The sequence below is a fragment of the Nerophis lumbriciformis genome, linkage group LG26 (genome assembly GCF_033978685.3).
Source record: "Nerophis lumbriciformis linkage group LG26, RoL_Nlum_v2.1, whole genome shotgun sequence".
Taxonomy (NCBI): Eukaryota; Metazoa; Chordata; class Actinopteri; order Syngnathiformes; family Syngnathidae; genus Nerophis; species Nerophis lumbriciformis.
Genome location: NC_084573.2, coordinates 36,937,538 through 36,963,040, shown reverse-complemented (window position 1 = coordinate 36,963,040; position 25,503 = coordinate 36,937,538). Strand labels below are relative to the sequence as shown.

General features: G+C 41.3%; 1 protein-coding gene across 1 annotated transcript in view; it reads left to right on the top strand.

Moving 5' to 3' along the window:
• The first annotated feature begins 4,192 nt into the window (after positions 1-4,192).
• LOC133623676 (protein EFR3 homolog B) overlaps positions 4,193-25,503 on the top strand; it is a 119,964-nt gene continuing 98,653 nt past the window's right edge. Inside the window, exons 1-2 of the mRNA XM_061986961.2 lie at positions 4,193-4,338; positions 4,697-4,885. Of these exons, the coding sequence (XP_061842945.2) occupies positions 4,879-4,885 (7 nt within the window). The 5' untranslated portion in view covers positions 4,193-4,338; positions 4,697-4,878. The remainder of the gene's footprint in view (positions 4,339-4,696; positions 4,886-25,503) is intronic.

The following is a 25,503-nucleotide window of genomic DNA, read 5'->3' as shown; positions in this document are numbered from 1 at the left end:
ATAATAGTGAGAGTCCAGTCCATAGTGGGTCCAACATAATAGTGTGAGAGTCCAGTCCATAGTGGATCTAACATAATAGTGTGAGAGTCCAGTCCATAGTGGATCTAACATAATAGTGAGAGTCCAGTCCATAGTGGATCTAACATAATAGTGAGAGTCCAGTCCATAGTGGATCTAACATAATAGTGTGAGAGTCCAGTCCATAGTGGATCTAACATAATTGTGAGAGTCCAGTCCATAGTGGATCTAACATAATAGTGTGAGAGTCCAGTCTATAGTGGATCTAACATAATAGTGAGAGTCCAGTCCGTAGTGGATCTAACATAATAGTGAGTGTCCAGTCCATAGTGGATCTTACATAATAGTGAGAGTCCAGTCCATAGTGGATCTAACATAATAGTGAGTGTCCAGTCCATAGTGGATCTTACATAATAGTGAGAGTCCAGTCCATAGTGGATCTAACATAATATAGTGAGAGTCCAGTCCATAGTGGGTCCAACATAATAGTGTGAGAGTCCAGTCCATAGTGGATCTAACATAATATTGTGAGAGTCCAGTCCATAGTGGATCTAACATAATAATATGAGAGTCCAGTCCATAGTGGATCTAACATAATAGTGAGAGACCAGTCCATAGTGGATCTAACACAATAGTGTGACAGTTTCAGTCCATAGTGGATCTAACATAATAGTGAGAGTCCAGTCCATAGTGGATCTAACATAATAGTGAGAGTCCAGTCCATAGTGGATCTAACATAATAGTGAGAGTCCAGTCCATACATAGTGGATCTAACATAATAGTGTGAGCGTCCAGTCTATAGTGGATCTAACATAATAGTGTGAGAGTCCAGTCCATAGTGGATCTAACATAATAGTGAGAGTCCAGTCCATAGTGGATCTAACATAATAGTGTGAGAGTCCAGTCCATAGTGGATCTAACATAATAGTGTGAGAGTCCAGTCCATAGTGGATCTAACATAATAATATGAGAGTCCAGTCCATAGTGGATCTAACATAATAGTGAGAGACCAGCCCATAGTGGATCTAACATAATAGTGAGAGAGTCCAGTCCATAGTGGATTTAACACAATAGTGAGAGTCCAGTCCATAGTAGATCTAACATAATAGTGAGAGTCCAGTCCATAGTGGATCTAACATAATAGTGAGAGTCCAGTCCATAGTGGATCTAGCATAGTGTGAGAGTCCAGTCCGTAGTGGATCTAACATAATAGTGTGAGAGTCCAGGCCATAGTGGATCTAACATAATAGTGTGAGAGTCCAGTCCATAGTGGATCTAACATAATAGTGTGAGAGTCCAGTCCATAGTGGATCTAACATAATATAGTGAGAGTCCAGTCCATAGTGGATCTAACATTATAGTGAGAGAGTCCAGTCCATAGTGGATCTAACATAATAGTGAGAGTCCAGTCCATAGTGGATCTAACATAATAGCGTGAGAGTCCAGTCCATAGTGGATCTAACATAATAGTGAGAGTCCAGTCCATAGTGGATCTAGCATAATAGTGAGAGTCCAGTCCATAGTGGATCTAACATAATAGTGAGAGTGCAGTCCATAGTGGATCTAACATAATAGTGAGAGTCCAGTCCATAGTGGATCTAACATAATATAGTGAGAGTCCAGTCCATAGTGGATCTAACATAATAGTGAGAGTCCAGTCCATAGTGGATCTAACATAATATAGTGAGAGTCCAGTCCATAGTGGATCTAACATAATAGTGAGAGTCCAGTCCATAGTGGATCTAACATAATAGTGAGAGTCCAGTCCATAGTGGATCTAACATAATATAGTGAGAGTCCAGTCCATAGTGGATCTAACATAATAGTGAGAGTCCAGCCCATAGTGGATCTAACATAATATAGTGAGAGTCCAGTCCATAGTGGATCTAACATAATATAGTGAGAGTCCAGTCCATAGTGGATCTAACACAATATAGTGAGAGTCCAGTCCATAGTGGGGCCAGCAGGAGATCATCTTGAGTGGAGACAGGTCAGCAGCGCAGAGACGTCCCCAACTCATGCACAGATGCAGATCAACTGGTCCAAAATTATAATTATTATAATATTTATAAAAACGAAATATTATAGTATATGTTATATGACATCAAAAATATTAATATTAGTAGTAATCAGAGGTGTGGACTCGAGTCACATGACTTGGACTCGAGTCAGACTCGAGTCATGAATTTGATGACTTTAGACTCGACTTGACAAAATGTAAAAAGACTTGCAACTGGACTTAGACTTTAACATCAATGACTTGTGACTTCACTTGGACTTGAGCCTTTTGAATTGACATGACTTGACATGACTTGCTACTTTCCCCAAAACCCAAAGATGAAAAAGTTATTCGGGAGCGCTCCGTATTTTTCATTGTGTACTTGTCTATCAGCGTTGCGTGTGTCAGCTGGTGTGCTCTCAGTACAACAGCCAATCAAATTACATCTACTTTGTTTTCATCACACAGCATTCATCCAATCAAATTGCAGGACAACCAACGAAGAAGACATGTCCAAACCACACGCCAGTGAACAAAAAATGATACCTAAAATAATTTTGTTTGGGTATAAAAATTACGAGGTGGTCAACACAAAACGGTTTGCAGTATGCAACACATGCGGTTCGAAAATGACTGATGGAGAGGCAACAACTTCCAACTTCGTCCGGCATTTGAAGTTGCACAAAGAACGGTAAGTTTTGAATGTAAGATAACGTTTATTGGCTAAGTAACGTGACTTTTATTTGCTGTGTAGTTAAATCAGTGAGGCTGTAAACTAGCTCACTGCTAACGTTATAACGTTATTGCAAACACGGGAATCTGTTGCAGTTCACTACCTTATTCATACTTTTTGTTCAGTGATTTTTTTTTAAGCAGGGTTACGTTAGTCAATATATCACACGTAACGTTAGACGGCGGTCAGCAGCACCGCGTATTTTAGCCACCTAAAAAAAGACAAAAATAGTAAAATAAAGGTTAGTTAAAATGTATACTATATTATGAATATGTGTACCGTTTTAGCTAGCTTTCTGATATACTGTTGGTTGTTTACCTCAGTGGTCCCCAACCACCGGGCCGCGGCCCGGTACTGGTCCGTGGATCGATTGGTATCGGGCCGCACAATTTTAATTTTAATTAAATCAACATAAAAAACACAAGATACACTTACAAGTAGTGCACCAACCCAAAACAACTCTCTCCCCCCTTTTGTTCTGGGCATTGAACATGAAGACTCTTCCTTCACTGTTCCGAGTGGCCATGAGAGTCTTGGCAGTGCCTGCCTCCGGTGCTCCAGTGGAGCGAGTTTTCAGCCATGGTGGCATCATACTACGCCCCCATCGTGCACAAATGACTGACAGACTCTTGGCTAATTTGGTCTTTTGCAAATGCAATGCAGCATAGGGCCCTGACATATAAAAAGTACAACTTTTTTGTTATGTTCACGTGTATGTCATGTTTTTTCAATGTTAACACTTTTGTACAAATAAGTACATTTGCACTTTATTTTTCAATGTGTTTGTTCTGTAAAGGAATGAGTTAATGTTTAAAATGACTGGTTAATAGTGCTATTATAAAGTGCAATGTCAGCACAATTTTCTTTCCTGCAATTTAAAATGCACTTGTTTTAATAAATAAATACAGCGTTTGAAAAGCATACACAATCTGTGTTAATATATTAGTCTGTGGTTAAAAGGACTTGAAAGGACTCGAAACTCAAAATGCAGGACTTAGGACTTGACTTGAGACTTTCCAGTCTTGACTTTGGACTTGACTCGGGGCTTGCCTGTCTTGACTCGGGACTTGACTCGGACTTGAGGGCAAAGACTTGAGACTTACTTGTGACTTGCAAAACAATGACTTGGTCCCACCTCTGGTAGTAATATCTTATTATATTATTGTTACCTCCATTGACAGATTCCTGACTCACTTCTGACACCAAGTGGTAGAAAAATAGACTGCATGCTCCAGCTGACTATTTTGATTGGAAAAAAAAACAAAAAACCCACACACATTTAGGCTGTACTGTATGACAAGCTGTAGGAAATGGATGGAAGTACAAGTTTATCATTTGGGAATTAATTATTGGGCTTTTTTTTCTCCAAAAAAATGGCTAATATTTTATTTGAGTAATGCCACGCAGGTGAGGCGTTTTTGTGTTTTAAAAGCATTGTTTCTGTCACGACGTGTGTTGACTCATGTTTAGTAGTGCAGCTAGTAAAAGTGCAATTATATCGCTGCCTTAACTTTATTCATTATGTCCTGGTAAAGGCAACATTCAACGACTTTATGGTGGGAGACATGCTAAGGCTGTTCATTTAATGGTGAGTAAGTTGTGATTGTGGCTGCTAGTTGTCATAGTTTAGTAGTCAGCTAACGTTAGCTCGGTTAGTTCCATAGGTTAATGTCAGGTTTTCCTATAGATATTATTTAATAACACGATTAGCTGTTGTTACAAGCTCATGAACGCTACCCAAATTATAGAAAAGTAAACAAAACTGTTAAAATGTCAACTTATGGCTAAGCATGGATACGTTAAGCTAAAAATGAATGGTCACCGAAAACGGTCTAAATCGTAATACTTACCCGGTGGCCTTAAAGTGGAATTAACGTCATAATGTGTCGCGTTGTTGGTCCACGCAATAATATTATTATGTTATGTTAAACATGTGTTTTATACAGACCGTACGAGGAAGACGTCGGCTAATGTTAGCGTGCTGACATCCACGGGGCCCGAGGAGATCCTGCGGTTTTCCTGCCCGGAGAAGTCCCGGGGAAGCGTCAGTTCGGCGGCTTAGCGTCACTCCCATCCCCGCCCTCTGTGACACCGGAAGAGCCCCGCCACCTAGTGGCAAACATCCAACATGGCAGGTAAGCAATGTCAAAACTAAACCATAGCACCTGCTCTCTCCATCACGGTCCGTAACAATACAGGTAAAAGCCAGTAAATTAGAATATTTTGAAAAACTTGATTTATTTCAGTAATTGCATTCAAAAGGTGTAACTTGTACATTATATTTATTCATTGCACACAGACTGATGCATTCAAATGTTTATTTCATTTAATTTTGATGATTTGAAGTGGCAACAAATGAAAATCCAAAATTCCGTGTGTCACAAAATTAGGATATTACTTAAGGCTAATACAAAAAAGGGATTTTTAGAAATGTTGGCCAACTGAAAAGTATGAAAATGAAAAATATGAGCATGTACAATACTCAATACTTGGTTGGAGCTCCTTTTGCCTCAATTACTGCGTCAATGCGGCGTGGCATGGAGTCGATGAGTTTCTGGCACTGCTCAGGTGTTATGAGAGCCCAGGTTGCTCTGATAGTGGCCTTCAACTCTTCTGCGTTTTTGGGTCTGGCATTCTGCATCTTCCTTTTCACAATACCCCACAGATTTTCTATGGGGCTAAGGTCAGGGGAGTTGGCGGGCCAATTTAGAACAGAAATACCATGGTCCGTAAACCAGGCACGGGTAGATTTTGCGCTGTGTGCAGGCGCCAAGTCCTGTTGGAACTTGAAATCTCCATCTCCATAGAGCAAGTCAGCAGCAGGAAGCATGAAGTGCTCTAAAACTTGCTGGTAGACGGCTGCGTTGACCCTGGATCTCAGGAAACAGAGTGGACCGACACCAGCAGATGACATGGCACCCCAAACCATCACCCAACCATGCAAATTTTGCATTTCCTTTGGAAATCGAGGTCCCAGAGTCTGGAGGAAGACAGGAGAGGCACAGGATCCACGTTGCCTGAAGTCTAGTGTAAAGTTTCCACCATCAGTGATGGTTTGGGGTGCCATGTCATCTGCTGGTGTCGGTCCACTCTGTTTCCTGAGATCCAGGGTCAACGCAGCCGTCTACCAGCAAGTTTTAGAGCACTTCATGCTTCCTGCTGCTGACCTGCTCTATGGAGATGGAGATTTCAAGTTCCAACAGGACTTGGCGCCTGCACACAGCGCAAAATCTACCCGTGCCTGGTTTACGGACCATGGTATTTCTGTTCTAAATTGGCCCGCCAACTCCCCTGACCTTAGCCCCATAGAAAATCTGTGGGGTATTGTGAAAAGGAAGATGCAGAATGCCAGACCCAAAAACGCAGAAGAGTTGAAGGCCACTATCAGAGCAACCTGGGCTCTCATAACACCTGAGCAGTGCCAGAAACTCATCGACTCCATGCCACGCCGCATTAACGCAGTAATTGAGGCAAAAGGAGCTCCAACCAAGTATTGAGTATTGTACATGCTCATATTTTTCATTTTCATACTTTTCAGTTGGCCAACATTTCTAAAAATCCCTTTTTTGTATTAGCCTTAAGTAATATTCTAATTTTGTGACACACGGAATTTTGGATTTTCATTTGTTGCCACTTCAAATCATCAAAATTAAATGAAATAAACATTTGAATGCATCAGTCTGTGTGCAATGAATAAATATAATGTACAAGTTACACCTTTTGAATGCAATTACTGAAATAAATCAAGTTTTTCAAAATATTCTAATTTACTGGCTTTTACCTGTAAGTTGAAATTTTAACCTATATTTGTTTGCAGAAGAAAGTTGTTACCTTTTTTTATTTATTTGCAGCAGTAATAATTTGACATTTTGCCTGGACATACCTGCCAACTACTCTGGTTTTCCCGTAATTAGTACGGTTTTCATCAACCTATTCCGGGTTACGGTTGCAGTGATAAAAAATACGGTTTTTCATTAATATAAAAATTTTTTTTTTTTAAAGTTTTATTCACGAAATCGCGTAACAACAATGACAATCGACACTGCTTCCCGTAACTTCCTATCGAGCCATTCCGAATGCCATGCGCGAGGCTATTTATAGCACCGCTGCCAAGCACGAGGCACCAGTTTCCATTGTTTCCAAACGAGCGAACGATCATGGAATCAGCCGGAGAAAAATCGCAAACGAGTCTTAAACCGAAAAGAAAACTGCAGTCATTCCGTGAAGAATATTCAAAAGCCTATCCGGGAATAATTATCCGTTCCAAAAAGGGTGAAAACTACGCGAATTGCACCTTGTGCAGACAAGATTTTTCGATCGGACACGGAGGAATTAGCGATGTAAAAGACCACGTTGGGACAAAAAAACACAAGTCTAATGCCGTTGCTAGCGATACAAGTGGAAAACTTTCAACGTAAATTTGGATTTTAGCCACAAAAAGGTAATGACACCAATGTTATCTATTGGAATTAGGGCTGCAGCTAACGATTATTTTTCTATCGATTAATCTATAGATTATTTTTTCGATTAATCGGTTAATCTATAGATTATTTTTTCGATTAATCTATAGATTATTTTTTCGATTAATCTATAGATTATTTTTCCTTTTACCGATTTTTTTTTTATTTAAAATGAAGAGGAAAAAATAAATGTAGGCCACTTTTTTCAAAAGGCATGGCTTTTATTTACAAAAAAAAAAAATATGGCCACTCAGTCAACATTGACAACAACATGACAAAATATTCTGTAACAATGTAAACATTTAAAACTTGTAACATTTAACAAAATTAAAAGTAGCTTATTTGCTTTTTAATGTGCAAATATAAAAGTAAACATCCAGTGCAAATCTTAATATTCTGGAATAGTATAAGCATTTCAAAAGTAAAAGTATTGCTTATTTTGCTTTAAAATGTGCAAAAATAAAGATAAACATCCAATACAAAAAAGTGCAAAATGGAAATATTCTGTAACAAGTGTAAACATTTCAACAAAAGTAAAAGTATTGCTTATTTGCTAAAATGTGCAAAAATAAAGCTAAACATCCAATACAAAAAAGTGTACAGTGTAAACATTTCAACAAAAGTAAAAGTATTGCTTATTTTGCTTAATAACACAACAATGATAGTATGATTAAAGTGAAAGTTAATTGTTGGTTTGTACATAGTATATGTAACTGTTAATGTTGTAAAAGGTATTTGCACAACTAATTAACGTTAGCGTTTGTGACACGTCTTGTGCCGTGGGGTTCTTTCAGGACCGACGGACTGAACGCCAGACGGCTTTGCCAGGTTTACAATCTTTTAATTTTACACAAAGTCTTTTCTCTTCCAACTCTTTTCTCTTTCTTTCCTCGCTTTTCAGCTCCTCTTGCTCGCTCGCTCGTCGTCCCCTGTCTCTTGCGGCGTCGCTCCCGGCGCGCCCCGCCTCGCCGCTCGCTCGCCGCCGCCGCCTCTCCACAGCGTTAAAGAGGAGCGCGTCTTTGTAAACACTGAACAGGCACGCCAAACGCGCCTCTCAGAGCAAACGGTGCTTTAGTTTATGAATTTACAACGCAGATGCAAATGACACATTCATGTTTTTGTGTAATAATGACAACGTATACGCACGCGGACGATTGACTTGTTGATGGTGATGGCAAGAACGCTGTCGGGGGTTTTCTTTTCAAATGTTCCTTCATAGCCGTTGTGCTGCTATGATAGGCCATTTCCGCTCGACACAGTGTGCATACAACAACATTATTAGGCCGTTTATTGAAATACTCCCACACTTTTGACGACTTTTGGCGTGCTTTTTCCCCCTCGCTCGCATCGTCTGCTTTGCGCTCCGCCATGACAGTAGTGTGACGTAAATATGCGACGCGCCGACGCACAAAAACGGCGTCGACGTATTTACGTAACCGATGACGTCGACTACGTCGACGCGTCGTTTCAGCCTTACAATCAACCCATATGATTTTTGCTGTAATATTTTTGTTTTGAAAAGTCACTGTGACTGATAGAAAAGTGATGGTTTTAGCAACATTTTAACCTGTCTGAATGCAATCAATCATTTTGCGTCGGGGGGGAACCCCCCACCAGGACTTTGTCCTGGACCTACCGGGGCCTGTGGCCCCTGGACCCTGGCTACTAGGTTTTTCTGATTTCAAAAGTTGGCAGGTATGCCTGGATTGTCACATCTTCATGGCCAACGTTGTTTGAATGCCAAACCCACTGATTTAATGGGTGCCTCCTTAGCGTTGCTTGTCTGTGGGTTTGAGCACCCCTCTGTCTTTTGTCTCTCGCTGGTCCAGAGAGTGAGACTCCGGTTGGATAGAGGCCCATTGTGTCAGTGAGATGTTTTGTCACACGGCGAAGAGCTGTTGGACTCATCGCTAATCTCTCCGATTCATAGGATGATCCTGTCTGTGCAGAAATATTAATGACTTAGGTGCTTTAAGACGGGGACACTAACTAAGGTTGTCGTTGGCAGCGTCTGATTTTTTTCCGTCCTGGTTGGATTGCATCAGTGGATACTTGTTTAATAAATTGTTGCATTTTGCTGGACTTTTGCGGATAAGGCAAGAAGGCTCGGTGTTGTCTGCGTTTGATACTTTCTGCCTTGTGCATTTGTTTCGCTGTCATGCACATGCCTGTGTCCGAAGTCCCGGCCTCCCAGAGGCTGGCACTGGATTGTCGCACCCTTCTGGATCATCGTGTTGGCAAGGGTAAGTGACAACGGTGCCTCTGTTTTGAAGCCGTACCATAACTCTGGATTCACATATCCCACATGCATGAGTCAGCAAGATATGTAGTAAGGGCTGGGCGATACGGACGAAAAAGTATATCTCGATATATTTTTTACTTAAACTCGATATATTTTCTGGTGAAAGTAGACATATAAAGATATTAATTTTTCAGCACGATTCAATGAAATGGAAGTGAATGACAACTGTACTGTAAACAGTCAGTGGCACGTTTATTAACCCAGTTAGTCAAGATGGGTATTAACTAGAGATTAGGGATGTCCCGATCCGATATTTGGATCGGATCGGCTACCGATATTTGCCAAAAATTGCGTATCTGCAAGGCATGTCAAAATGCCGATCCAGATCCAGTTTAAAAAAAAAACTCCGGTCTGTGTTTTCCAACGCACCGATTTAAATAATACATTCCACTTTTCTGCTGCTCCGTCATTTCCGTTCCGCATTTTCCAGCACACCTTCAACACATCCACAAGTCTGTGAATTCTCACGCAGTTGCTTTTAGCTGCTGGCATTACACGACAGGCTCTTCTCACTCTTTCCTGTGTCTCCCTCTCACAGACAGCAAGTGCACCTTCTTACACACGTCACATACTGTCACGTCATACGTCACATACGTATACGTCCTCCCCGAGCAGAGAGGTAGCAGCATGGCTAACGTTAGCTGTGTTGCTAGCGCAGCCGTGCGAGCAACGCTCCCTCTAAGGTGCTCGCCTGTGCAATTGCGCACTGTTTAAGCGTCCTCTGCGCATAGCAAATCTATGCCACGCACAAAATCAAATAAAAAAATAAGCGCATTACAATTTTCGACAGAGAAAACAGTTTTCGTCATCATTGTTCAAATATTGTGACGTCTGTTGAGACGCTTATCTCCATTCGGGGCCACACGCCCACAACATCAAAATGCCGAGGCAAAAATTTCCACATCAACACCGTATGAAAAAATTAGTGATTTTTTTAGTTGTGATTTCCTTCTCTGCATGAACGTTTAAAAGTAGCATATATTAATGCAGTATGAAGAAGAATGTTTTAATGTAGACATGCAAGCCTTGAAAGAACATTTTGAAAATCAAGACTACATTTCCTGCAAATGGGTGCATTTCTACCCTATATTTTAACTTTAGATTTATTCTCATATCAAACTCTTTTGGCTGTCTTTTTGACACTTACATCCGGCGCCCCCCTCCACACCCTGGATTATAAATAATGTAAATAATTCAATGTGATTATCTTGTGTGATGACTGTATTACGATGATAGTATATATCTGATAGTATATATCTGTATCATGAATCAATTTAAGTGGACCCCGACTTAAACAAGTTGAAAAACTTATTGGGGTGTTACCATTTAGTGGTCAATTGTACGGAATATGTACTTCACTGTGCAACCTACTAATAAAAGTCTCAATCAATCAATCAAAACACATAGAATCATCATACTGCTGTGATTATATGCATCAAGTGTTCATTCAAGGCTAAGGCAAAATATCAAGATATATATCGTGTATCGCAATATGGCCTTAAAATATCGCAATATTAAAAAAAGCCCATATCGCCCAGCCCTAGTTCAATGATGCCATTTCTGTTTGTCATGTATAATTTTGTCTATTTTGTGTTTATCCTTGAATAAACAGGTCAGTTTCTTGTTACCAACCATTGTGTATTATTCAAACTCCCCTAATTCAGCTGGCTAGTTGTTATCAAGAGTACTAAAACCCTTTTCAACATGATTCTGACAACTAAGTAGGCTAAATAACTTTAAACTTTAATACATGCTCGGATAGGCCAGTATCGGTCAGTATCGGTATCGGTCAGTATCGGTATCGGATCGGAAGTGCAAAAACAATATCGGTATCGGATCGGAAGTGCAAAAACCTGGATCGGGACATCCCTAGCTTCAACATTATTATTATGTATTATTATGGTGTGTGTATAATGTAAGACATATTATCTGCTGTTTTGTTTCACAACATTATGCAAAATCAACTTTTCTTACATTTTGGTACCTGCTAATCTGTATTTGGGATCTGCATAAATCCTGAATAATTGCGCTCTTCCGTCTTTGTTAGTCCGTGGCGACACCGTAGTCGTTAAGCTTCTTTTTCTCTATCTTCTTGTTATAGGACATTCATCCTCCGCTGTTGCCATTTCTAATATAAAGTAGTGTAACGTTCTTACTTATATCTGTCAGTAAACTCGCCATGAAAGCACTAAAACATACCGGTGTAGTGAGTTTACATTATTCACCCAAGGAACTTTAGTTATTAGAGAGTTCCGGTCGGACGGTTTTTCTATGTTGTTGTTTCCGGATGAGGAGATGCTGCTCCGTTATTGATTGAAGTAAAGTGTGAATGTCATTAAAACAGTTAGCGCCATCTTTTGACACTTCTTCCACTCCCGTCCTTGCACGCTACACCGCTACAACAAAGATGACGGGGAGAATACGCCGCCGAAGGTGAGCCACGTAAATAAAACCGCCCACAAAACGGCGTGTCCGGAAGTGACTGTCAGAAAGCGACTTGAAGATGCTGTGTAAAACATCATCTATGCAACATTTTGACCAAAGAACCACCATCACAAGTTATGTAGACCACAAGGAAGTCTTTTACATTTAGAAAACAAAAAATAATATAATGACTCCTTCAGTGACGTGCAGTCACTAGAGGCAGGTGAGGCCAAATATTTTTTTAAATTAAATTGTTATATGTATCCAGTGATTATACTATAAAGTTATTTTCCATTTAACTCCACCCGTTTTAGATTATTTTTATTTAAAATCGCTGAATTTTCACATTTGCCGTTCAAATACTGAGAAGAGACGGTGCGGTGATCAGCAGCCAGTTGAGGCACGTCACTGCGTTGTGCCTCACCATGGATTGCTGACTCGGCTAACTGCTGGCCTGCTGTGCAGTGAGACCGTATTGCTATATGAACTATATTATACATTTCCATAGTTTAGTTAGCTGAGGTATATAATGTACAGTGTATTTTGTCAACAACTGTATGTGTGTAAAGTATTTCTTGTGCTGAGCGATCATAAAACGGCTGCAAAAGACGCACTGGCTGAGGCTCGCCTCCTGCACCCCCGCCGTAGAATGCACGGGAACCCCTGACGGGAGTGTTATATCAACTAAAGCCCACACTTAAACTTTCCACGTGCAAGATTGAATCTATTTAAAAAAGTTATTTCATAAGAAGCCAAAAAGTGCAAAAACAATGATGTTCGTGTTGGAGGAGTTGTGAATGACTGCAGGGCCACAACATTAGGTACAGCTGCAGACTGCAGGTGTACCTAATTCACAACTCCTCCAACACGAACATTATTGTTTTTGCACTTTTTGGCTTCTTATTTAATAACTTTTGTAACCTATTTTTATGGGCTTTCCTCTTTGTGATGTTAAGTTCCTGTTATGCGCTGTTATACAGTATATGCCTTGAGCTCTTATTTTGAAGGCGCTAAGAGCGGAATTTTGACACGGAGTGGAGCGGAGGTTTTTGAAAGAAGGTAAATAAAGTGGTCCTCGTGTAAACTGGAGCCTCCGTGTTTGTTATTTTGTAGTTTCATACAGTATAGGCGACATTTATAAACCCTCGGTTACACTTTTTTAAATAGATTCAATCTTGCACGTGGAAAGTTTAAGTGAGGGCTTTAGTTGATATAACACTCTCGTCAGGGGGTGCATTAATCCAGCACAACAGCGGCTCATGGACTTATTTTATAAGTAAAGGTAAGACCATAATAACGTTTTTTTTTAATTAAATGTGCTTTTTTTGTGTGCTACAGTTTGTATGTGTAAAGTTAAAGTTAAGTTAAAGTACCAATGATTGTCACACACACACTAGGTGTAATGAAATTGGTACTCTGCATTTGACCCATCCCTTGATCACCCCCTGGGAGGTGAGGGGAGCAGTGGGCAGCAGCGGCGCCGCGCCCGGGAATAATTTTTAGTGATTTAACCCCCAATTCCAACCCTTGATGCTGAGTGCCAAGCAGGGAAGAATGCTGGTATGAGCTTTTAAACATAACCCGTTAACTGCTGCCAATCAAATGGTGAATAAGATACTCTTTAGGGTTCATATGTTTGTAAATCTGACTGTGATGAAGTCAGTGCCTCACCAGCCATCAACCTCACCGCACGTCACTGGACTCCTTTAATGCGCCCTATATTCCGGTGCGCTTACATATGAAAAAAGATCGAAAATAGACTATTCATCGGCAGTGCACCTTATAATACGGTGCGCCCTATGGTCCGGAAAATACGGTAATAAAAAAACAAGTCATATTTCTAGTGAACCTTTTCAACTAAGGCTGGGGCGTATGAAAACCTAGGTGCCATTGTATCTTTTAAAAATAGAAAAAACTGGTGATGATGCAGTGTTTCCCACAGGACAGGCATCTATTTGTGGTGGTGTGGTCGGGGGGCGGCGGCGGCAGCGGCGATGACCAAGAAGAACGCGGAGTTGGAATATAATTACAACATTTTATGTACATATTTATATACAGATTTGAACAATTAGTGATTCACTGAAATATATTTATTAATTGTGGTTCTTACAAAAAATATATCTTATAAAATATAAAAGCTAAAATGTCTCTTAAAACTCTGCCCCTTTATTTAGTGAATACTAAATAATTTAACTTTAGCCTACTACTACAACCATATTATTTACCAGCAACATGAAGTGAAACAGAGGCAGAGGTGTCCTGCCACAGTCAGTCAACTTCCTCCTCCTCCTCCTGCTGCTGCTGAACAGGTCGCACCTGTGGTCCGGACTGTAGGCCTACCTCCTCTCCAAGTCGAGCCCTTTTCGGCCGTTGAAAATATTTTTCTATACTCATCTGTGTGAAGGAGTGAACATCCAACATTAGAATGTAATACTAACGAGCAGAACCGCTCTATGTACAGTGCCGTCTAACCTTAAGCAGCAGCAGCTCAACACATGCAGGGTTCAACGTTAAGGTTTTTTTCTACTTGCCTGACTTCTCAAATCTACTTGCCCCAATATTTTTACTTGTCCTGCCTAGGTTTTTTTCTGGCTGTGTAGTGCTCATTGCTTATCCATCCATCCATTTTCTACCGCTTATTCCCTTTGGGGTCGCGGGGGCGCTGGAGCCTATCTCAGCTACAATCGGGCGGAAGGCGGTGTACACCCTGGACAAGTCGCCACCTCATCGCAGGGCCAACACAGATAGACAGACAACATTCACACTCACATCCACACACTAGGGCCAATTTAGTGTTGCCAATCAACTTATCCCCAGGTGCATGTCTTTGGAAGTGGGAGGAAGCCGGAGTACCCAGAGGGAACCCACGCAGTCACGGGGAGAACATGCAAACTCCACACAGAAAGATCCCGAGCCCGGGATTGAACCCAAGACTACTCAGGACCTTCGTATTGTGAGGCAGATGCACTAACCCCTCTGCCACCGTGTATATCTTACTAAAATCCTTCCCGTTGACTATTTCCAACACTACACAGTATTTATTATTATTATTATTATTATTATCTATAATTACATTTAAATAGCATTGCATACATGTAAAATTAAATGCTATTTCACATTATTTGTCCAGTAGCAGTTACACCCATCTGAACAGGTCAGCCACCTGTTTAAAGCCCGATCACAGTTGAAATCTTGAAATGAAGGGCCTTTAATGGCCAAAACATTAACCTGGACAACATTTTAACAGCTGGTTGGCTCAGATTTTATTCTTTTCATTGCATTCACATGCTGCAGTGGACAGTGGACAATTTAGCTTCAGTCCATGTGTGTTTATTGACAACAGGGTTATAACCTGGACACGTTAGCTCGTCGGTATTGTAACACGTGACTGTTACTACGTGCGTCTGCCCCGGGCCACGAGTCAAACAGCGGCGGTGTTAATGAAGCAGCGTCAGGCTGCTCACAGTCAGTGAAACGCTCGGTGAAATAACGGATTAACGTTAAATATATGACGAGCCGCGAGCGATGCAGCTATAACCTATCTACTAGTGATGGGTTGATGAGGCGTCATGAAGCGTTTTGACACATTGCAAAACTGTATTGATACTGTGTCGATACTGTGTCACTAAATACTGACATCTGCTGGACATTAAAAATCCCTACAGGCAACCTATGGACCGACTCAACTGACACTGATTTTATGACCTAGTACAGTGGTTCTCAAATGGGGGTACGCGAACCCCTGGGGGTACTTGAAGGTATACCAAGGGGTACGTGAGATTTTTTTTAAATATTCTAAAAAATAGCAACAATTCAAAAATCCTTTATAAATATATTTATTGAATAATACTTCAACAAAATATGAATGTAAGTTCATAAACTCAGTGAAGCACAAGCTCAGGTTTGTCACTAAAATGTCTGTCAAAAAGAACTGTGAAAAGAAATGCAACAATGCAATATTCAGTGTTGACAGCTAGATTTTTTTGTGGACATGTTCCATAAATATTGATGTTAAAGATTTTTTTTTTTTTGTGAAGAAATATTTAGAATTAAGTTGATGAATCCAGATGGATCTCTAATACAATCCCCAAAGAGGGCACTTTAAGTTGATGATTACTTCTATGTGTAGAAATCCTTATTTATAATTGAATCACTTGTTTATCTTTCAACAAGTTTTTAGTTATTTTTATATCTTTTTTTCCAAATAGTTCAAGAAAGACCACTACAAATGAGCAATATTTTGCACTGTTATACAATTTAATAAATCAGAAACTGATGACATAGTGCTGTATTTTACTTCTTTATCTTTTTTTTTTTCAACCAAAAATGCTTTGCTCTGATTAGGGGGTACTTGAATTTAAAAAAAAATGACAGGGGGTACATTGCTGAAAAAAGGTTGAGAACCACTGACCTAGTATATACAATAATATAAACCAAGTCATTGTATTTCATTTAGGATTATTTCATAACTTCATTTAAATAAAAATATATTTTTTGTCTTTTTTAGACACAGTCAATAAATAATGTGAACATGTATCATAACATGGACATCTAAGAGAACGTGTTGTGAATGAGGATGCTTGTGGACCTGGAAATTATTATTTAATTTTTTTTACACATTTTTATTTAAAGAAAAACAGTTTTTCCAACGTATTCAATTTTAGACGATTTCTCTTCTTAGTTATTATTTCTCCGGCTGTAGAAAAGAGCCGCTCACAGGGCACAGAGGAGGCGTCAGTGCGACACAGTTCGCGTATCGGTCACGTGACCAAAACAGCTCATGATCGGTCACGTGACTTTCTAAAAGCGGTACGCGCACCGACACAGGGTTTCGCTCTTTGAGCTCGACGCATGCATCGGTGTTGCCGGACCCATCACTACTATCTACCTATAACACCTGTAAAAATGAAGCAATGCTACCACGCTAGTAAGCGTTAGCTAGCCGGCTATGAGCCACCAAGCTGCTAACTATCGCCAAAAGGCACAATTTAGGTTTTTTCCCCATGGCATCCTGGATCAAGGCTTTCAGCAGCTTTTGGACGTTTGAGGTAGAAACGTAAGAAGCGCCATCATTATGAAAAGTAGCCGGCGAGTATTTTGATCCCGTCCGTCCGTCCTTCTTCCTCTTCTTCTTCTTCTTCTTCTTCTTCTTCTTTTAAATTAAATGTGCTTTTTTGTGTGCTACAGTTTGTATGTGTAAAGTTAAAGTACCAATGATTGTCACACACACACTAGGTGTAATGAAATTGGTCCTCTGCATTTGACCCATCCCTTGATCACCCCCTGGGAGGTGAGGGGAGCAGTGGGCAGCAGCGGCGCCGCGCCCGGGAATAATTTTTAGTGATTTAACCCCCAATTCCAACCCTTGATGCTGAGTGCCAAGCAGGGAAGAATGCTGGTATGAGCTTTTAAACATAACCCGTTAACTGCTGCCAATCAAATGGTGAATAAGATACTCTTTAGGGTTCATATGTTTGTAAATCTGACTGTGATGAAGTCAGTGCCTCACCAGCCATCAACCTCACCGCACGTCACTGGACTCCTTTAATGCGCCCTATATTCCGGTGCGCCTTACATATGAAAAAAGATCGAAAATAGACCATTCATCGGCAGTGCACCTTATAATACGGTGCGCCCTATGGTCCGGAAAATACGGTAATAAAAAAACAAGTCATATTATTTGACCAGTAGCAGTTACACCCATCTGAACAGGTCAGCCACCTGTTTAAAGCCCGATCACAGTTGAAATCTTGAAATGAAGGGCCTTTAATGGCCAAAACATTAACCTGGACAACATTTTAACAGCTGGTTGGCTCAGATTTTATTCTTTTCATTGCATTCACATGCTTCGTCGTCTTCTTCTTCTGGCCCACCAGGTGAATTAAGTGCTATTGGTCGGAGTTACAATGCATATGAATGTGTGGGAAACACTGTGATGTAATGTAGGTTAGTGTTGGCAACTTATCAGCATTAAAAGCACATAACCAAAGTGACAAACATTTCGGAAACAAGGGGAAAGAGCGAAAGTTAAGGAAGAAGCACGACACAGGCAAGGCGCGATGCTAGCAGGGGGTGGAGAGAAGGAGACAAGGTTGCGTGGGTGGGAGGTCCTCTGTTGTTCTATTCCAATATATCTCCCTTCTATCACTCTCTCTTTGTGCAAGTTAGATAAAAGGGTGGCATGTGTGAGAATGTGCGCCGAGTGTTGCTGCATGGTAAATCTGCACTGGCATTTTTGGAAAGGGGAGAATCCAAGGTCATCTCGGCACGCTTCTCTGTGACGTTGCCTCTCAGCCCCCTTTTGCGTGCAAATGCCTTTGTGCGCGTGCGCGTGTGTGTGTGTGTGTGTGTGTGAGTGAGAGAAAGACCACAACAGAGGGGAAAGTGTGTATGAATTTTATTGCATCATTGCAGCCGCTGCACCAATCACCGTGCGCATTCATATGCCTTCTAGCTCCAAGCACATGCAGGCATTAATCCCTCAGTGTGTATGTGTGTGTGTGAGCGCGCATATTTAGTGCTCTTGGCACCAAAGCTGTGTATGAGTGACTGAACCTGCTGAAAGGAAGCATCTGCAAGCGTGCGGCTCCAGCGTCACGTTCCATGTATGGTAAGATGAATAACCATTGTTGTGCTTGTGTGTTCTCGCCCGTGTCAGCGTGTGAGCGACTGAAAGCGTGCGGCGTGCAGCCAGTTTGTCCGCATTTGTCTTTACACATTTCATTGAGCGTCATGTCATTGGACCGTCATTCCCCGGACCGTCGTTCCTTCTCACAAGGACCACACTATTCCAATGATTAGCTTTGAAGAGGACGCCACTTTGAAGAGATTTATCCTCAATTATGTTTAATTTCATGCCTTTTTTGATCATGTGTGCTGTTGGATGTCATGTGGTCAACACTGTCATAGTATGTTGTGGAGTAGATACAGCCTGTAACCAAGCATGTTTGGTTTGTACGTGTCTAAGATTCCTATTTTGACAAGACGTGCTCCTTCTTTGAAAGTTTGATTCAGTGGTGTAAATATTGTCCCATCTTGAGCGGATTTACTGGTGGGGGAGAAAACAAACATTTTGCTGTGCGCTCCGAGCCTATATTCATCAACACCGGACTGATTGGGATCCAGAGTGTGTCGGATTGGCCTTGTGTCAATGTGATTGGCGTGTGTGTGTGTGTGTGTTGATGGCATTATGCCAACCATGTTCTCTGCCACCCACTCTGGATTAAAATCTGTGCCTTGAGCGTTTACAATAAGAACGCATACCTGCCAACTACTCCGGTTTTCCCGTAATTAGTACGGTTTTCATCAACCTATTCCGGGTTACGGTTGCAGTGATAAAAAATACGGTTTTTCATTACCGTAATTTCCGGACTACCGTATTTTCCGCACTATAAGGCGCACCTAAAAACCACAAATTTTCTCAAAAGCTGACAGTGCGTCTTATAACCCGGTGCGCTTTATTACGATTCATTTTCATAAAGTTTCGATCTCGCAACTTCGGTAAACAGCCGCCATCTTTTTTCCCGGTAGAACAGGAAGCGCTTCTTCTTCTACGCAAGCAACCGCCAAGGTAAGCACCCGCCCCCATAGAACAGGAAGCGCTTCTTCTTCTACTGTAAGCTACCGCCCGCCCCCGGAAGAAAAAGAAGCGCGCGGATATTTCGTTTCATTTCCTTTGTGTGTTTACATCTGTAAAGACCAGACTACAAAATGGCTCCTACTAAGCGACACGCTTATAACGCAGAATTTAAACTTAAGGCAATAAGTCATGCCGAAGAACACGGAAATAGAGCAGCAGCAAGAGAATATAACATAAATGAATCAATGGTGCGTAGGTGGAGGAAGCAAGAAGATGACCTGCGCCAGGTAAAGAAGACAAAACAGAGTTTCCGAGGGAACAAAGCAAGATGGCAACTGTTGGAGGACAAACTCGAACAGTGGGTTGTTGAGCAGAGAGCAGCAAGCAGAAGTGTCAGCACCATCACTATTCGAATGAAGGCAACAACGCTAGCAAGCGAACTTCACCTGGATGATTTTAAAGGTGGTGCTTCTTGGTGTTTCCGGTTTATGAAAAGACGCAATCTCTCCATCCGCACACGGACCACTATTTCACAGCAACTGCCTAACGACTTTAAAGAAAAGCTGGCTACTTTCCGTGCATATTGTAAAAACAAGATAGCGGAAAAAAAGATCCGGCCAGAGAACATTATCAACATGGACGAGGTTCCACTGACTTTTGATATTCCTGTGAACCGCACTGTTGATACAACGGGAGCACGTACGGTGAATATTCGCACCACAGGGAATGAGAAGTCGTCCTTCACTGTGGTTCTAGCTTGCCATGCTAATGGCCAGAAACTTCCTCCCATGGTGATATTCAAAAGGAAGACCTTGCCAAAAGAGACCTTTCCAGCCGGCGTCATCATAAAAGCTAACTCGAAGGGATGGATGGATGAAGAAAAGATGAGCGAGTGGTTAAGGGAAGTTTACGCGAAGAGGCCGGGTGGCTTTTTTCACACAGCTCCGTCCATGTTGATATACGACTCTATGCGCGCCCACATCACAGATGGTGTCAAAAAACAAGTGAAGCACACAAATACAACACTCGCCGTCATTCCGGGTGGATTAACCAAAGAACTCCAACCGCTGGATATTGGTGTCAACAGGGCATTCAAATCACGACTGCGAACGGCGTGGGAACAATGGATGACCGAAGGCGAACACACCTTCACTAAGACGGGCAGACAGCGCCGGACGACATACGCCAACATTTGCCAGTGGATCGTAAATGCCTGGGCAGATATTTCGGTCACAACTGTGGTCCGAGCTTTCCGGAAGGCAGGATTCACAGAACTACTGGACAACAACAGCGACACTGACTCCGATGACTTCGACGAGACGGAACCGGCCATTTTGGATCCCACGCTTGCGCAACTTTTCAATTCGGACACCGAAGACGAAGAATTCGAAGGATTTACGAATGAAGAATAACTTCAGAAAGTGAGCGCTATGTTTATTTTGTGTGTTGTGACATTAACGTTCGAGCAACATTATGTTGCTATTGCTCTACACCATTTTGAATTTTACTATGTTTGTGATTGCACATTTGTACATTTTGGGACAGAGTTGTTAGAACGCTGGTTTTCAATATATTATTAAAGTTTGACTGAACTATCTGACTGTTTTTTTGACATTCACTTTAGCGCAGCGTAGGCGCGGCTTATAGTCCGGGGCGGCTTATTGGTGGACAAAGTTATGAAATATGTAATTCATTGAAGGTGCGGCTAATAATCCGGTGCGCCTTATAGTGCGGAAAATACGGTATAAGCCGCTACTTTTTCCCCCTCGTTCTGGTCCCTGCGGCTTATACAACGGTGCGGCTTTTCTACGGCTTACGGTAACCAGGGGCGCGCACTACCGAGGTTGCGCGAGACCGAGGCAGACATCTGGCGCCAGGTAACGAGAGCAAAATAAAGAGTAGGAGAGCGTCAGCGACAGTTTGCGCGAAGGAAGTGTTCATGCAAACACCCTCAATATGGAAAACAAACGGAGAAGTGCATATGATGCTGCTTTTAAGTTAAAGGCTATCGATCTGGCTGTCAAATAAGGAAATAGAGCTGCTGCACGTACCCTTGACATCAATGAATCATGTTCGCCATGTCAAAGATGTGAAAGTTTGATTGAATGATTGAAAGATTTATTGTTAATAAATTGGACGCTTTGCGTTCCCAAACAGTCATCTCTGTCCCGACAATCCCCTCCGTGGTAGCAGGAACCCCTATATACTACGGTATTTACACATCAAAACGCCTGCGGCTTATAGTCGGGTGCGGCTTATATATGGAGCAATCTGTATTTTCCCCTAAATTTAGCTGGTGCGGCTTATAGTCAAGTGCGCCTTATAGTCCGGAAATTACGGTAATTAAAAATGTTTTTTTTTTTTTAAAAGTTTTATTCACGAAATCGCGTAACAACAATGACAATCGACACTGCTTCCCGTAACTTCCTATCGAGCCATTCCGAATGCCATGCGCGAGGCTATTTATAGCACCGCTGCCAAGCACGAGGCACCTGTTGCCCATTGTTTCCAAACGAGCGAACGATCATGGAATCAGCCGGAGAAAAATCGCAAACGAGTCTTAAACCGAAAAGAAAACTGCAGTCATTCCGTGAAGAATATTCAAAAGCCTATCCGGGAATAATTATCCCTTCCAAAAGGGGTGAAAACTACGCGAATTGCACCTTGTGCAGACAAGATTTTTCGATCGGACACGGAGGAATTAGCGATGTAAAAGACCACGTTGGGACAAAAAAACACAAGTCTAATGCCGTTGCTAGCGATACAAGTGGAAAACTTTCAACGTTTTTCGTCGCCCAAACAGATTCTTTGGATGTGATAAATGCCGAAGTTTTATTTACGGAGGCAATAATTGAGCATGGACTTCCAATCGCACTGGCTGATCACATGGGACAGTTATTTCGGAAAATGTTTCCCGACTCGAAAATCGCCAAAAAATATGGATGTGGTCGAACCAAAACATCAAACATTGATTGATTGAAGTCTTGTGAAAGGTTGACAGGATAACTGGCATTAACTGTCAAAATAATTTCAAACTATTGAAATTAGCTTACAGAATAAACATGTCAATCAACCCATATGATTTTTGCTGTAATATTTTTGTTTTGAAAAGTCACTGTGACTGATAGAAAAGTGATGGTTTTAGCAACATTTTAACCTGTCTGAATGCTAATAATCATTTTGCGTCAGGGGGCGAGCCTGAACCCCCCACCAGGACTTTGTCCTGGACCTATCGGGGCCTGCGGCCCCAGGACCCTGGCTACTAGGTTTTTCTGATTTCAAAAGTTGGCAGGTATGAGAACGCCTCTGCAGTGGGGCAATAGATTTAAAAGATGCTTTCACCGTGATGATGATTCATTTATGTATCATATGGACACAGACAGGAAGTTTCATTTCATCCCTGTTGTCGGTTTTGCAGCACTCTCCACTTCCCGATATCCTAATCAACATCCTCTCCACAGTGCTCATCTCCTCTTTCAATGGCTTTATAGCTTCCCACAACTCTTCCTGTGCCATCTTACGTATTTCCTCGCATGTAACCATGTGACTCATTGTAAGTAGCTTGCTTGTTGGCCTCTAGAACAGTGGTTCTTAACCTTGTTGGTGTCATGTCTGTGTAATCATGTTTTGTTTTAAGTCATGTTTTGTTTAGTTATAGGACTCTTTAGTTTCTGGCTTTTCACTCCCTTGTCTTGTTTCCATGATTACCCATTAGTTTTCACCTGTCACGTCACGCACCTGTTTCACGTTTTGAGTCACGCACCTGTTTTCGTTAATCATGTCTGTAGTATTTAAGTTCAGTGTTTTCAGTTTGTCTTTCTGGTGACATCCCCACATTTATGCCCTACACATTTCTGACTCTTTTTTTCATGTCCATCGTTCACGCTGCTCCTTTTTGTCCATGCCAAGTAAGTTTTGTTTATTATTGCCACAGTTATAGTGTTTTTTGTTGTTCATAGTTTTTGCCTTTGTGCAAGTGTTTGGTTTCATAGTTTGTTCTCCGCCATTGTGCGCGCCTTTTGTTTACTTCTTTTTTTGTATTTATTTTGATATATTAAATAAATCATGTACCTTCATTCCCGTCTCGCCCGAGCCAACTTTCCGTTGCCTTCGAGAAAAACTAAACCCCAGGACCAAGTCATGACAGTTGGAGGTACCGAACCCCACCAGTTTCATATGCACATTCACCGAACCCTTCTTTAGTGAAAAATAAAATGTTTTTTTTTTTCAAATTCAAGACAAAGTTATATGTTTTTGGTAACACTTTAGTATGGGGAACATATTCTAAGTAACAAAGACTTAATTTAGAGTTATTTGGTTAGGGTTAGGGTCAGGGTTAGAGGGTTAGGGTTATAATAAGGCCATGCCAAATAAGGCATTAATACATACTTGCCAACCTTGAGACCTTCAATTTCGGGAGGTGGGGGGGCGGGGAGGGGGCGTGGTTGGGGGAGGGGCGTGGTTAAGAGGGGAGGAGTATATTTACAGCTAGGATTCACCAAGTCAAGTATTTCATATATATATATATATATATATATATATATATATATATATATATATATATATATATATATATATATATATATATATATATATATATATATAAACAGGTAAAAGCCAGTAAATTAGAATATTTTGAAAAACTTGATTTATTTCAGTAATTGCATTCAAAAGGTGTAACTTGTACATTATATTTATTCATTGCACACAGACTGATGCATTCAAATGTTTATTTCATTTAATTTTGATGATTTGAAGTGGCAACAAATGAAAATCCAAAATTCCGTGTGTCACAAAATTAGAATATTACTTAAGGCTAATACAAAAAAGGCATTTTTAGAAATGTTGGCCAACTGAAAAGTATGAAAATGAAAAATATGAGCATGTACAATACTCAATACTTGGTTGGAGCTCCTTTTGCCTCAATTACTGCGTTAATGCGGCGTGGCATGGAGTCGATGAGTTTCTGGCACTGCTCAGGTGTTATGAGAGCCCAGGTTGCTCTGATAGTGGCCTTCAACTCTTCTGCGTTTTTGGGTCTGGCATTCTGCATCTTCCTTTTCACAATACCCCACAGATTTTCTATGGGGCTAAGGTCAGGGGAGTTGGCGGGCCAATTTAGAACAGAAATACCATGGTCCGTAAACCAGGCACGGGTAGATTTTGCGCTGTGTGCAGGCGCCAAGTCCTGTTGGAACTTGAAATCTCCATCTCCATAGAGCAGGTCAGCAGCAGGAAGCATGAAGTGCTCTAAAACTTGCTGGTAGACGGCTGCGTTGACCCTGGATCTCAGGAAACAGAGTGGACCGACACCAGCAGATGACATGGCACCCCAAACCATCACCCAACCATGCAAATTTTGCATTTCCTTTGGAAATCGAGGTCCCAGAGTCTGGAGGAAGACAGGAGAGGCACAGGATCCACGTGCCTGAAGTCTAGTGTAAAGTTTCCACACTCAAGCAAGCTTAGCGCCACTGCTAGCATAGCTTGTCCTCGCTTCTCTCCTCCGTGTGTCTGTTCTAACCAAGCTTATCATCACGTTTAAAGAATGTTAACTAATGGTTCTCCCATTGTCAGATAGAACCGAACCGAGAACTAACGTTAAGAGAAAATTAGCATTAATGCCGCATTTTAGAACCGTCTGTATTGCTTTATTTAACATACGTAAATAATCAATATTATTATTATTCCCACCTCTACTATACACTCTTATTCTTAGGATCCAAAAGGGACCCTCTCATAAAAGTGTCATAAGTCAAAAATATATATTTTTTTAACTTTCAACGCTTGAAATCTTTTAACCTCAGACATATCTATTGATATAAATCATACTTGCCAACCCTCCCGAATTTTCCGGGAGACTCCCGAAATTCAGCGCCTCTCCCGAAAACCTCCCGGGACAAATATTCTCCCGAAAATCTCCCGATTTTCAGCCGGAGCTGGAAGCCACGCCCCCTCCAGCTCCATGCGGACCTGGGTGAGGACAGC